General features: G+C 34.2%; 1 protein-coding gene across 1 annotated transcript in view; it reads left to right on the forward strand.

Moving 5' to 3' along the window:
- Positions 1-16,311, forward strand: part of LOC145256176 (protein MON2 homolog) — a 1,437,553-nt gene that overhangs the window by 127,405 nt on the left and 1,293,837 nt on the right. Inside the window, exons 12-13 of the mRNA XM_080114764.1 lie at positions 1,254-1,381; positions 5,006-5,159. Of these exons, the coding sequence (XP_079970890.1) occupies positions 1,254-1,381; positions 5,006-5,159 (282 nt within the window). The remainder of the gene's footprint in view (positions 1-1,253; positions 1,382-5,005; positions 5,160-16,311) is intronic.

A 16,311-nucleotide genomic window follows, 5' to 3' on the forward strand; every position in this document is an offset into this window, starting at 1 on the left:
GCCAGACATCCATAAAAAGTAAACTTTATTTTTTTATTTTTTTTGAAGCATTTGTGTATTCTTTTAACATTTATGTTTATTATTGTCAGATTTTATTATGTCAGTTTAACCAAGTCATCAAATTAAGGGAAAATAGATGATTTAATCCAATAATTTTTCAAAGTATTTTGTTTTGTTAATACAGTATCTTTACGCTTACAGAATTTTATTGCTACAAATTTGGAAATTTTGAACAGTTTGAAATGTTAAGACTGCTTTGGATAAAATATTAAGACTGCTTTGAATAAAATATTAAGGCTACTCTGGATAAAATATTAAGGCTACTCTGGATAAAATATTAAGGCTACTCTGGATAAAATATTAAGGCTACTCTGGATAAAATGTTAAGGCTACTCAAGATAATAGTATAACAAAAAATGACTCCAAAGAAATACTGACATTATTTTTATGCAGGAACTATTGATACTCATGGGAATAACATGGTAGTTTATCGAGGTTTATTCCTTTTAGATCCCATGCATATTAACAAGATTTCTCTTAATGGGTCTGACTTTTCGTTATGCATGGACGGTCATTTACTATGGAGAGGTTGTTGCGAACTGGGTTATTTTATGCATCACATAGTGTAGGGTGCATGGTCAACGACACCAGAGGGATTTGGCTCAGTTCTCAGATTTAGTTGATCAGTTTTAAAGAAATGACTAAAAATTGATTCGCATATGAATTTACGCAGGACCATCCTGCATGAGCCACCATGATTCAGGATGTCGTGCAGACTATAAAAAACCCCCAGCTCAACTCTATCTAGTTGAACATTATTGCAACAACATACACCAACATCTAGTTTACCATGATGAACTTATTGAATGTAATATTTTTCTGGAAATATATAGAAGATTTATTAATATTTAAAAGATTTTGTAGTTCCATCATGCAATTATAGATTTTTTTTTTTTTTTTAATATATAAGAATTAGGTTTATTGAAAATCACGTTTCTGGTTGAGAGATTGTTGCCATGCTTGTTTGTCTTTTTTGTTTGTTATATCTACAAATCTTAACAGTAGAGAAAAGGGAGAAAAAAAAAAATGAATCCAAGGGCAATAATTCCTAAAATTCATTTGTTGCAGTTACTTCCCTTGATTACTTTGTTAAGCTTGATTTTAAACCATAACAAATGATGCACAATATTCCTATTTACAAGATATACGACAGATATTTAAGCATTAAAAACTAATACCATTTGTTTTTATAGGTCATTCTGTGAAAGCTACGACATGAAACCGCACTCCACAAAGATTTTCCGTGATTTGGTGAATGCCATTGGTTCGTTTATTCAGTGTATGTTTCTCACAAACACAGGTGGACCTAATGCAGCCCTAGGTAAGCTTTTTTTTTTTTTTTTTCAACACGTCTATTCCTCTCGCAATTCTTTTATAGCATCAAAACATAATACAATCATTGTGTACAGTAGAATTACAGAGTTGGAGCCCTATTTTTGATTTCTGGAGAATCCTCATCATGGAAATGGTTGTGGCGTTCACCCTGGGTCATTTGGGACAGCTTTTTCCAACAAATTTACCATGTCTCAAACACTGGCTGACCAAGCACTGCAATTCAGGGTTGCTTCCATTATGAGTGCAAGCCATTTGTGATTCCAGCGATGGACTTTGAAAAGGTGAGAGCCCATAATGAGTTCAGCATCCTGCTTCACTGGCCTGAGCCAGATTTTGAGTTGACCACCGAGAAGTTTCTTCCTGGTAATGGTGCTCGGTCGATGACCTAATGGATGAAGTTACCTGGGTATCATCGAAAGATGTGGCTGAACCAATGGAGGCATCTGGTAAGGAGAGTTTTAGAGGAAGGGGAACTTGGTGCGAATTTTACTGTTGGAGATAACCTTTTCCCAGTAGACATGGAGGATGCAGTATAAGCAGTGATGGTTGAATACCTCCAGTTTGTAAAGATTGCTTGCCTTGCACACTGAAGTCATTAGTCTGAATATGTGAAAACTTTAAAATAAGTAGTCAGATATTTTAAAATTCTTGGAGTGGAAATTTTTAAAATCCTGACAGTTGGTTGAACCTTGTACTTCCCAAATCCGCAATCTATCTGGTGGATAGCAATCAAATGTATGGATGTTTAGTTTGAGTCCAAACAGATTCTGTTTGTTTCATAATTCAGCAATTTTGAGTGTAAAAAGATGTTTTATTTGTTCCAAGGTTTCCGACTTTGTAGCATGAACCACTCCTCGTCATCATGCAGTCCGTCAGCTTTGACGATAACTAGTCGGGACCTCAGTGCTTTATCCTTTCGTACAGGACTTTCCACCTTGGCTCCTAACTTCCTTGTGCAATTTAGGTGTCTGATCTTTTGCACATCAGATAAACATCCTCTGAACCTCCAATGCTCATTTCCAGTGGAGCGAACCCGCGACAACTGGCAGCAAAGGAGGTTGCAGCTTCTGGCCGAAAGTAATCCAAGTGAAGTAAACAGTCGCCCTATCATGTCCGCTACTACGCCTTTTTTTTTCTGGATGAGGTTTCATAGCCTTTTAAGGAAAACTGCAAGGCAGCAGTAGGATTTGAAGTCAGTTCTCATCTCTTAGCCTTTTGCTGTGATAAGGCCCACAAGGCAGTGGTGTTTGATTTGGGGGGTTGATTTCCCTAGTCTTTGCCCAACCAAGAGCACTCACAAGACAGTGGGATAGGGGTTGGTAGTGTGTCAGGGCATGTCCACACATCGGTGGGCCATAACACACTACCTCTGGGGCCCCCTACTACTCAGATCTCCTACAGGTTTATCCTGGGGCTGCAAGGCACCCAGTTACCGTGTGTGGCCAACGTGGAGGCACTGTAGGAGTCTTGATGATGGAGAGGCTATGTACTGGCAGGGAAGACATGCATAGCTTCTCTTTTTTCACAAGGTTAGCGAGCGCTGTTAGCTGGAAGCGAGAAGGCATCCAAGCATGAACTTAACACTAACTTATACCTAACACACTAGACGCATCACATCCCCCTGCCGGATGAACCACTATCTACTAATGGAAGACTCTATTGGACAGTTGTACCCTGATCTATAAAAGTAAAGTGAGAGTTGAAGGCATGCGTTGCATGAAGAGAAGTAGTATTAGAATTATATGGTGGAAGTGTTATCTAAGACAGATTTGGTTATGATGACCTTGGAAGAATGTTATATCAGGAGAGTATGCAGAACAGGAAACTGATGGTATGACCACAGTGAAAGAATAGAGGAATAGGCTACTTTGGAAGTTAATATCTGAAAATTATCCAATGTATCTCATCTTGTAAAACTGCCATTATGTCAAATGATTATGATTTTATATCCACATTAAAAAGGTGCTTGGAGTTGTGAGATGGTTAATAATTTTGTGGGTGTTTACAAAATCAGTTGCTAGATGTCGTAGAATTAACAAACGAAGAAAGGTATAATTCTATAATTCTTTATATAAAAATGCATTGTAAACTGGACATTGGTTTAAAAATAATGTTTATTTTATTGTAAATTTTTTTAAAGTTTACTAATTCAGTTGACAGATGTCAGAGCTTTGTCTATCAAGCATTTGTCTCTATGACAAAATATGCATGGAGTAACTTGTTGTGTAATGTTTGTTCCCCACCCTGCCACAAGAAGCAAGGCCGGCTCTTTTTTTAAAAAAGATGCACTCTGAATTTAAAGGTGTGCATTTCTCACAAGTTAGTTCTCGGAAATCAAAACTGTACATTGTACTGTTTTGATTTCCGATTACACTAAAACAAACAAATGTTTTTTATTTGGTAACTTGTGAGATGTTAGACCTTTCCTGAGAGGGGAGATCATGTAACAGTATTTGAATTGTGTGAACAACCATCAAGCACAACTTTTGTCGGATTTTAAGGAAATAGTGTTTGCTTACGGGCCAGAAACTCAGTAGAGTTGGGCCGAAAATTCAAACTTGTTTTCAGCTTACTAGACTCTAAGCATAAGGTGAGAATCAAAGAAAAAGAATCCTCTATTACATTTTTGTAGTAACCACTGGAAAGGGAACCTTTGGGTCACCCTTGACTATAGTTGATCCATTTTTTTTTTTAAATCTCTATAAATCTATGCATTCATATAAATTTAAGTTGCTCATACATTTGCATGTAGAGAATTCACTCCTAAACTAATTAACCAATCATTATGAATTTTGAAACATGGCTGCTACTTGTAAGGGTTGTAATGCGAGCTATATTTAGTTTTATACAAAGGTTTGTGTTTCTTTTGTGAAATCTTGAATTATTCTTAAATGTTAACAAGTGTTAAATATCAAGGAAGATTTTGTTTTTCAAGGGAGTCATCATTTATCAAGGCCTGAAAGTCACTCGAGGATGAGGGTTAATGAATGTGAGGTGGTAGATTGGGTAGAATTGGATCATTTAAGTGAATGGCTCAATAAGAACTTGTTTACATTCAACTTAAAAGTTACCATATTGTAGTCGCCTGGGAAGCAGGCTAGTGGAACAATCTTCTGTAATGCATTTATAAATAAATATTAATGCTCTTATTTTTTTAATCTTCTTAATTGAGCACTTTGGAGTTTTCTCCGCCTAATATATATTAGTTTTCGAAGGAGAGAACTGTATAATTACACAAGGTGACTTCCCTTTAATCTTTTTTTGGTGAGTAAGGAGAAATGTCTTCACTTGAACAATTTTCTTGGCTGGAATAAGTATTTTCAGAAAAAAAAACTATAGTGAATTATAGCACTTATGTCAAAAATGAAATATATTGAGTATAGATATATTGGGCAGATTGCTATTTGGGTCTAACTTTGAAAATCCAAGATAATATTTTTAGAGGATATGAGCGCGCACACACACACACACACACACACACACACACACACACACACACACACACACACACACACAAACTAACCAGTTAGTGTTCATATGCTTCATCGTATCCAGTTAGGTTTTTTTTGTTTAAACTTTTATTCTATTGAAACTTCAAATTCTTTTGTAGGTTCCAAAGCCCAGGACATGCAGGGAACTCCCCCAGCAATGGTGGGGGGTCTGCCTGTAGGGAGTGGTGTCTCCCCACAGCCAGCTTTCATGTACCGTGGCATCTGGATTCCCTTCATTCTCACCATCCCACAAGGACAGACAAAACCAGTGTTGTAAGTATTAATTGACAGCATAGGCCACCTCCCAGTTTTCTTTTCTGTTAATCTTTCCATGCTGAGAACAAAAATATGGATCTTTCTCATTTCTCTTTTATTGGATTTCTGTTATTGAATAAAGGGAGTTCTGATGATGCAGAGCCGTGATTAGTCACAAAAAAGATCTTATGATGCAAAAGCCTACATTCTTAAATACAACCTGGAAAAGGAACTATTTTCTGTAGGCCTTATTTCTTTAACATCTGCAACGTATTCGTCTGTTTATGTGCATATCCTAATGCAATGTTTCCCAATGTTTTTACCTTTCGAGGAACCCTTCCAATAATAGTGGTATCCCAAGGAACCCCTTTATTTATAAGAAAATATTTTGCAATCTTGGTTTATTTCTCTTCCATAATTCAAGCAATATTTTTTATTTTATTTAAGAAATTGATAGGCTGCTGTGCTTGTAGTCATTAGGCAAGTTACTTGGTTGCATATGGATCGCTTACCTACAGTTTTATGTCCTATTACTATTAAGTCGGTTTTAACGTTGCCAATGTATTCTGCAAATATATTCTCTGTTACTTTTTTTTTTTTTTAATTTTTTTTATTTATTTATTTTTTTTTAAAATGATGGGGTAGTTTGAAAATGTTCTTGTACTCCCAAAATTTCCAAAAAATATTTCTGTATAAGAAAATTAGGTTTTGGAGGAGAGAAAAGCCTTTGCAAATATTTATCAGAATTTATTGTAATAACATTTAATAAGCTCTTACAGAACCTCAGGGTTCTGTGGAACCCTGGTTGGGAAACTCTGCCCTGGAGAACTTCATCATATGCCTGAGGAAAAAAGAATTTCAGATTTTTTTTTTTTTTTTTTTTTTTTTTTTAACTCCCATGTGTAGATTAGCAAATTATACTGACATACTTTTAACAACTGCAAGGTTCAGAAAAAAGATCTGAGTGTCCTGATAGGTAAGGACTTTTTTTATAATCAACTGGAGTGTAGAGAACAGTCAACAACCTATGAATGTTGTTACTTTTTATTTCAAGTAAAAAAAAACAGACCAAATATGATAACCACAAACAAGACTGCCTTTTCTTACTGTGATAAAATGTTTTTGATTATTGCAATTTATTAACACTGTCTCTTACTAGAAAATGTAACACTTCTGTGAATTAAAATAAAAAATTAAATGTTACCTACTCTAAGAATAGAAAAGAAAATGAAGGGTTGCCTGCTTTAAATCTAGTATCGAGTTGATTGCGAGAAAAAAAAAATCTATATATGCATTAAAAATGTTTTATGTTAAATATTACACGAAGTCATTTTAAGTTAATATTTATTTTATTTTAAGCATCTAAACATGAGAAATACAAGATTTGGCGGACGTTGGGAATCTGAGCCTTACCTTATAAATTCCACAATTTTCACTTTTTTAAAACATTTTTCTTGTTAATATCATCCAATAGAGACTTATGTATAAGATAATTAAAAAAAAAAAACTTTTTAAAATCATTTTTTATGACTTTTCACAGTTTGTTCAGTTTTCTATTATAACGTTGTAGTAAATTAAACACGGACTTAAGGTCCATTTTTTTTTTTTTACTCTAAAATAACCGGACGTAACTCAGCGTTACCTCGGAACATGTTTCTCTTATTAAATTGTTAGTAAACGCTGAGTTATGTCCGGATATTTTAGAGTAGAAAAAAAAATAAAAAATGATTTTAAAAAGTTTTTTTTTAATTTCTTTTTAATTATCTGATACATAAGTCTCTATTGGATGATATTAACAAGAAAAAAGTTAAAAAAAAGTGAAAATTGTGGAATTTATAAGGTAAGGCTTAAGCCTCAGATTCCCAATGTCCGCCCAAGATTTAAATATGTAAAAATTGCTAAAAACTTACATGGCCAATATGAAGCATCTACAAGACTTCTATGTTAGTTTTTAAGCAATGTTTACATATTTGAATAATGTATTTCTCGAGTGTAGATGCTTAAAATAAAATATTAACTCTATATGATTCCTCCTATAATAATTATCTATACTATTAAATTCTAAATGTTTTATTTATGTGTGTGTGCCTATAACCAATAAAATTTTGGAACGGATGCATCGAATTGAAAAATTATTTTTTCCCCTAAAAGGTGTAAGTTCCTAGATTGTCCTTATCTATATATGGTTCGTAACGAACAACACAGTCACACAAAAACCCGAAATAAGGATTTTGGGCCGTTTCGTAAATTTGTCAAAAAAGTTATCTGCCCATGTCAATGGAATTTAGCACTGTCTGTATACAGTCGCGATAACATCTTTCGGCATACAGACAGGACTTGTGGCGCAATGGATAATATGTCTGACTACGGATCAGAAGATTCCAGGGTCGAATCCTGGCAAGTTCGTAATAATTTTAACCATCATTTTATCCAACGTATACTCATTATCCTTACTCTTAGTTAGGGTATTTTTGTTTTTTCAGTGATTTTGTTTTGTGCATATGGGAATTTCCCATACTCTAGAGTTCACAGGATAAGCCTTGATAGTAAGATGTTGAGTGTACTCGATTTTGTGTTTGACTCGGCGTTATGTGTGTTGACGTGGTGCAGCCGCTAGTTTAACATAAAACATTTTTTAATGCTTACATTGATTTTTTTTTTTTCCCCAACAATCGACTCAATACTAGATTTAATGATTTTTATGATAAGGAGAATGTGAACTGCTTTGCACATCACACTATTTTCAGTCTAAGAAAAAACTTGTTTGTAGTTTTTTTTTTTTTCTTTTTTTATAAGTAGCATTTATTTGCATATGAGAACAAATAGGTAGTTAAATAGCTGACAGAACATTGAAGTTGAGATTTGTTATTGAAGAGGAGTAACATTAATTTTCCTACAGGATGAGATATTTTTCGAATTTTTTTTTTTTTTTTTTTTTTTTTTTTTTTTTTTTTTTTAACAATTGATTGATATTCACAAAACATCTTTTATTTAATTTGAAATGGAAATAAAAACATTTTTTGCAAATTTTTCCATTGGGAGTAACAAAGAAACTTGCCCCCCCCCCCGCTTTTTTTTTTTTTTTTTTGATTAGCCAATAGGAACCGTTTCATTATTTCCAAAAAAAATTTAAAGCCTGTTTTTGTAAATAAATTACTAGAACATTTTTTTCAAATATATTTAAAAAAACTTTTTTGAATATATTAAAAAACGGAAAAAAAAACTAAGTACTAGTTATCTCCCTTACTTTGCCAATCTAAAGTTAAAAAAAAAACAAACAAAAAAAACGAACTATACCTATACCTCTGCCACTACCCCCACTCTGTATATTCTTTTCTTTCTATTAATCATAATAAAGACTTAGAATATGATTGAAAATAAAATATGACTAATGTTATTTAATACTTGGTTCTTTTCTAAATAATATACATGACTTTGGTTGCAAACCTCAGTGTCCTATGTTTTTGAACTTTTGAGATAAGGAATGATAATTCATATTATTTGGACTACTGTTCTCATCTTGAGTGTGGTTTGCACAATGTTTCAGCTGATGTAACCTCTGACCTTCATTTTATATTTAATTAGCCTGGGTGCCCGGTGTTGCTCAGGTGTTTGGAAGTGTGTGTTGAGAAAAAAAAAAAAAAATAGTAAGTAGTAAGCAGCCTCGAACCTGTAACGCGCCAGAGGAAAAGAGGTGGAAAAAAAAAATGTTTTTCTGATGTGCCTACCATGGTTGTGACGTCACGGGCGGTCGAAATAAACACCTTTTAAGTGATGTTGTGAACGCAATGGTTGAAGGACTTGCAAAAAACCAGACCCTCCCTGTGCAAAACTGCCCAGTTGAAAGTGAAGCAATTAATGTTTTTAACCAATTTTTCGATATTTGTCGTCCAAAGGGTCGAACTTGAAAACGATACCGTTTTCGTGAAAATCCGTCACCTCTGTCGAAAGTGTTAGGCAAACATACAAACATATATGTATGCATTTATACATACATTTAAACAGACAGGTGAGATCTATATTATAGATTGTGTGTATATACATGTACGCTATTTGTTTTACATAAGCATTTATGTTACTACACATTTATGAGCATGTTTCAGTCAGCCAGTTACAAGTAACTAGGGACCTCTTTAGGTGATGCTGCCTCTACAAAAGTAATAAAAATTGGAAAAAATATACAGCATATCTTGGTAGAGAGCAGTCACATGATATTCGAAAACAAAATAAATTAACAGCATTAAAATACGTGGAAAAGAAAAGGATAAGAAAAATGATGAATAAAAATATATATAAAAAGGAAAGGAAAAGAAATAATTCTAAAAAATCATCCCAATAAAACAAACATTAAAAAAGACACAAAAACCAAAAAGGGGACAAAACCAAACTAAAAACAAAAGGCCCTCAATATATCATTCTATCATGGGGGTGGGGGGGGATTGGAAAAGCAAGTTTCAAGCACCCAGCTAGATCGGAGGTTGGGGGTTTAGACGATCAGAAAGGCATATGGATCAAAGGAATTAAAAATAGGCCAACAACAAAATGATCACTTTAAACACTTTGAGGTCATTTTTAGTGATTTTTGCCAGTAAAAGTGATTTCAGATGAAACTTAAATTTTTTATTTATGAAAGATAAAGAAAATAATTATAACCATAACAATAATTTAAAATTTATTTAAAAATAATTTAACAATCAGTATAATGAACACATTTGAGGTACTATAAGTGTTGAAAGTGTTGAAAGATAGATTGGATGTCATCTTTTTATCCAAATAGTTTATTCGTTTTGTATTAAATATCATAACTTATTAAAGTTCCCTTCTTTTCCCATCTTTTTCTATAGTTTTACCCGACTCCACACGATTCCATTTGTTTTCTTTAAAAAGACATTAAAAAACTTCTGTTTCACGAAAAATCTTATACACTCACACACCTGTGTAAGGTTCATGGGAGAGAACTCCAGCAAAGTGTTCGATTATAAAGAAAATATTAAAATAAGAGCATGATAATGTTGGGATGATTAATTGGGAATCGGAGAAATCAAAACTTTTTGGGTAATTGGAATCGGAAAAAATGGAACCTAATTTCCGATTTCAAAATGATTCTTTTAATTTTTTTTGACAATAAAAAAACTGAAACGAATGCAATTTATTAAGTTTTTCATTCACAACATAAAACTAAGAGCAACAGGATGGGATATAAATCCCATTTCTAGATTTAACATGGAGGCCATTTGACAAATTGATATTTGATTCTTAAAATGTTCTTTAAATTTAAAAAAAAAAAAAAAAAAGTGTAATTTGCTTGAATATTCCCCCACCCCCCACCTCCGCCCAATAATTATTCTAGCAAGGAAGATTATTACAATGGAGACCATTTTTAAATAATGACCCAAATAACTCAAAATGTAAGGAGATGATTCCTACTTTTAAATTAAACGTAAAACTAAAATAGCATTAATGAATCCTGGCTGACATTGGATACGTAGAACTAGTTGTTAAATACAACCATCTATGACAACAGCTCAAAGGCAGGAAAAGATCAAGATCTTTCTAATAACTCTCTGACCTTGAGCATATGGTACAATGAGGTAGAAAATGGCTGAATACCTTTTTAATGTATTCAAAACCAAACTTCTATTTTTTTCATTATCAACACTCTAATCCCTACTTTTGCCCTAAATGAAATGAATGGTTCTTATCTTGAAGCTCCCTGCTTTAACAAGCTTCTAAGATTGACCTTCACTCCTGGCCTTAAATAGAAGACCTACACCAGATCTGTTGTCAAAATTGCTGAAAAATGGTTGGATCATTCCACTGCTCCGGAAAGTATTTTGCAATCCTCTATCTATACAAATTTTAAATCTAATATATAAAAAGCTATATGTCTGTCTCCACATTTTCAAACTCTATTTCCTCCGAAACTAAGTCGCATAGTAGCACTAGGGGGCCTCAAATGATTGGACTTTTATGAACCGTTATTTTATTGGTCTTTAGCCGGTTATAATTGTTTTTAAGGGGTCAAAAATGGGTCAAATTGAAAATATTCTTGCACATTTTGTATATTCATCTTAGTTTTTAATGTTTAATATTGAATCAGTCATGTTCGAAATCACGACTGTAATAATATGTACAAAATCTGGGCAAATTAAAATATGATATTTAAGCATATTTTATGCCCGGACAAAACTAAACAAAATTCCATGAACAAAGGTTCTTTCCTAGAACTGTTCGTCTGTGGAACATAATATCATGAGGCTGCTTCTTAGTTGACTATAACATGGTAGTTTTGAAGTTTAATGAAAATAAGTTCTCATGGAGCCATTCTTTTTTATGATCAAACCATAGCCAAGTCCTACCATTACAGATCTCCGTTTCCCTAACACGCATCAATCCTTATCTTAGAATGGCCTCCAAGCCATGATAACCAGTGACCCTTAAGTAAAAAACAATAAAAATGTTTTATTTTTTACAAAATTTGTGGTGTTTACGTCTTTGTTGCTGATAACCTGCTTATGTATCGGATGAATAAACAAATAATTGAGTCATGCAGTATCCATAGCTCAGTTGAATTGATCCCAAACAATATAAAATGTCTGGAATTAAGTGCATCTCTGTATGAATGATCCAAGTGTCCGTATTGGATTATGGATTCATTGAACAGCTGCAAATAAAATTAATCCGTATGGATTTATTCGAACCATTTCTCTCCTGAGAAAGAAATCTTATCTTTGAATATCTAAGATAAGGAATTAGGCCATCTCATCTTTCATGCCAAGTGGATGTTACAGTCGAACATGATTGAATATTGGATAAGAAATGCTAGTGGTCAAGTGGTTGCCAATTAGGACTTTGGCCTGCGGAGGTCTTGTGTCTAACCATTGTAGAACCACGTATGCTCCGTCTTAGTCATCAATCGCAGACCCAACACTGTTTACATGGTCTACTCTTTCATCTTCTCTTTTGGTTGTGTTGTCGTCTCTCACATTAGTGGTTGCTGAAGGGGACATGCATGGGTTCACAAGTATATAAAAACATTAAACAACTCAAAAGAAAATAGAAAACATTCAGTGGATGTCAGTTGGGTTCTTTGTGGGTGTGTGTCTGAGAAAACAAACCTCTAAGCATTGCGGTCTGCATCTACGTATTTTATCGAGGTTTCTTTGTCATTGGTTGACGTCGGCTCCTCTCCATCTGCTCTCACTTATGATCTCTCTTCTACTCCCTGTAACTGGAAACTGTTCTCAACTGTCGCAAACTCAAAATTGTTCATAAACTGTTGTAAATTGTTACAAACGTCATTGCTAAAGCTAACTCTAGATATATTAACCTTTATTGTTTGGTCCTTTTGTTCCAGTTCCTGCCACACCTTGATTAATAATCCTATTTGAGTTTCCTTTTGTGTGCCTTGGTGAACAACTTCCTCTCCATTGTCTTTCTATTAAGCTCACTCTCTATATGGTTGAAGAGAGATCAAACAAGTTTTGCCTATCCAGAGGATTTTGATACTTCATATTTAATGCTTGATATATTTGATATTTATATTTAAAAAAAAAAAAAAAAGTTTTAAAGATGTATTTAAAGAACGGCAACAGACTTATATACAGGGTGGGCCAAAAGTCACTGACCCATTTTTAATTTTAAATAACATTTTTATTTTAACACTAACATTATGCATGAAATTATAGGATCATCAAATAAAAGCGAGAAACTTGTATTGTTAAATGTGAAAAATAACATCCTTCAAATGCCTTCCATTTTCTGCTTCACAAATTTGAAACTCTTTTTATTATCTCTCCCATAACCTTTTCTAAAGTTTCTGGCCTTATTTCTCTACTAATGTTTTCCTTTACCTCTATTAAAGATTGGCGCTTGTTGACAAAAACTGTTTTCCTTTAGATATCCCCACAATAGTTGCATCTTTCACATTTAAATGTCTTCGATAGGTTCTTTGGGTTTGAATCGAGTCCTTGATTTTGATGGTAAAATTGTACAGTTTTTCCGAGTTGGAAGATACTAAGTTTTTTCCATAATTAATTTTTGGGATCTGAAAAAAAAAATACTTAGAAATAAGAGTTATTTAAAATTACAAAGGGTCAGTGTAAAAATAATTGATATATAAAAATATAACAATATATCTTTGATTATGGATGGTTGGGTATTAGGAGATGCATGCACGGGAACTCGTTGGATTAGTTCTTATCGGATCCAAATCATAAACCAACGACAATATGCTTCTAGGTTATTATATAAGCATTTGTGGCTGTCTTAACCCCCCTTTTGGGATGGGAGTGTCACTTTAATCTCACCGTGAGGACATTTTCTTTAATAGTTGTTGTTTCACTGGATTGACCTTATTTTGATTACATCTGTGTAACCTTTGCTGAAAATGACCTTTTAAGCATTATATTTTCTTCCTGACAAGTAATTTTATTGCTTCTTTTAGTACATTTGATAATTATTTTATTGTTTGTGCAGATGCAGGCTTTTGTTAAAAATTATTACCCGGTACATATGGTCTAGAAATGTGATCATATTTAGTTATTTTGTCTATTGTATTCTATTGCCTCAAATAGGGACCAACATTAGTAAATTAATATTGGGCAATTGTTTTTTACTCATAAGTGTTCGTTAATCCCATTGAATTAGGTTTTAAATGATTATTATTTTAATTATAACTATTTGAGATTGAAGGTGAGACAAGGATGTGTACAGATGGGAGTGATTAATTCATACACGGATGAGAAAGAGGGTGTTACAGAACTCTACAAAATTTATCTTTAGTTGACCTTTGACAACTAAATATTTTTGTGTACTAATCAAATATGATTTTTGGAATATGACATCCGTGTCAAGTATATACATCAGAAAGATATATTTATGGTTTTTCTTGTAAATATTCAAAGAGTGATGTTTTTCCAGCTCTAACAGGATAGACGATAATGTAATATAAATGGTACAGTACCAAATATGACATTTGTCTGATATCCAATGATATTCAGAGCATATATATATATATATATATACACTAGCCTGGTTGCCCGGCATTGCCTGGATGTTTGGAGGTGTGTGTTGAGCAAAAAACTATTGGCAGGCAGGCTCGAACCCATACCGCAAAGGAGGAAAAGAACATGAAAAAAAGTGACATCTTTGCCTTTGCGTCCTTCGCCAAACTAGAAGTTGAGAAGGCTTAAGTTAAGGCTAGTCAATTGAAAAGGGATGACTTTGGAAAATATCGGCAAAAAAAGGGCTTGTAGAAAAGTGTCCAGTTGCGGGTGAAGGAGTTAATGTTTTTAGCCAATTTTTCGATATTTGTCGTCTGAAGGGTCGGGCTTCAACTTCAAAATGATATTTATTTTGAGAAAATCCGTCGCCTCTGTCTAAAGTTTTAGGCATACATGATGATTGCAACGTCTTGTCAGACGAGAGCCACTCCCTCAGTCACTAAAAGTCCATGTGCCCGAAGATGACTTTTCAGCCCTTCAGCTACTTGCACACCCTTAAGCAGACATGACACTGAAAAACGTTCATTGGTTTGGATGAAACTTACAGCAGCAGAACCTGTATTATCGTGCACTTTCATGTGATTAACAAAACTTGCTTTAGACAACGGAACTCGATCACACACCTCAAAGATCTGCATGATTGAGTGGCAAGGTTTGGCATTTCTTACATGCTCTCTTGAGCTTTGCTCGGTGTATCTTGGCTGCTTCAAAGTGTTCTGCGCCCCTGTATATCGGTGCTATCCACTGCTTGCAATCATACGCTAGGGACTCTAAACTGTCAACAGGAACATGAAAGCTCACCAGACTCTCCTTGATGCTATCACGAAAATGGTTTTTGGGTTTGTGCTGGGGTCTCTTGCCAAGAAGGAGCTCATCATAGAACAACTGTTTTGGGAGTCGATAGTCATCAAGCCGGACAGGATGACCCGGCCAACGCATCTGGTTCTTAATAACAATAGTAACAATACTGGTTGCTTTGGCCTTATTTAAGACATGTATCGGGGATAAAGCTATTCCACTTTAAACCAAGAATGTGTCTCAGGCAGTGCTGATTGAATCTCTTGAGCAATTCTATATGTGATCGGTACAAAGTCCATGTTTCAGAGGTATAGAGTAGGGATGGCACTACACATGTTTGATATACTGAAATTTTTTACCATTTTTGAACGCTTCTCTCAATTCAAAAATTAACAAGCACCAAGACACATGACTGCCTGTTTTACGTATTGTACATGTTGGCATACATACATTTAAACAGACAGGTGAGATTTATATTATAGATGTATGTATATATTTTTAAAGTTGAGTTTCCAATTTTAGAAAACACATGTTCTTTATTTTCTCATAAGAGTGTATATATATATATATATATATATATATATATGCATAATCTCCTCAAAACCTCTGGCCTTGATGGAAGGGAGACTAAAACTTGTTGTTATGGTTTCAAATGATATGAAATAACAGCAAGGAGAGGCTTGGCTTCAAATATTTTTCATGTTATATCTCCCCTCTTTTGGAAATAGGGTACGGCTCATCTGAGCTCCAATCCCTCGTCCCTCCTCGCCAATCTTTCACGAGAAACACCCGTCTGGCTGAAACTACTGTCAATAATTTTCCCCACTCTTTATCTGTGCCTAAATCCAAACGTAGATTCCATGAGCAAAGCTTCTTTCTTAGAACTGCACGCCAGTGGAACTCTCTGCCGCTTGCCTGTTTCCCACCTGACTACAACTTGGACGTCTCCAAGTCCAACATAAACAAACTCCTGACAAACCGCCCCCTTAAGTAAGACACTCTATCAAAACCCCCAATACTAATGATTACTACAATACTATCTCATTGATTACTGTATACGCAATAACCCTTATCCCTTCGGACCTTGATAAGTGGTGACCCCCATGTAAAAAAAAAAAAAAACAATCTTTATACACTGAAATTTACTTTATGTATGAAAACCAAAGCGGGGAGATATAACCATAACATAAATATTTGGAATCCAGTCTCCCCTTGCTGTTATTTCAGATCATTTGAAACCATAGCAGCAAGTTTTAGTTTCTCCTCCATCAAGGCCAGAGGTTTAGGGGAAATATCAGATATTTTGTAATTCATATGCATATCTAGGAAAACAAATGACTGTGATTGAAACATAGGTAATTGTGTAG

Source organism: Euprymna scolopes, chromosome 32 (assembly GCF_053919585.1).
Source record: "Euprymna scolopes isolate OS-2025 chromosome 32, ASM5391958v1, whole genome shotgun sequence".
Lineage (NCBI taxonomy): Eukaryota > Metazoa > Mollusca > Cephalopoda > Sepiida > Sepiolidae > Euprymna > Euprymna scolopes.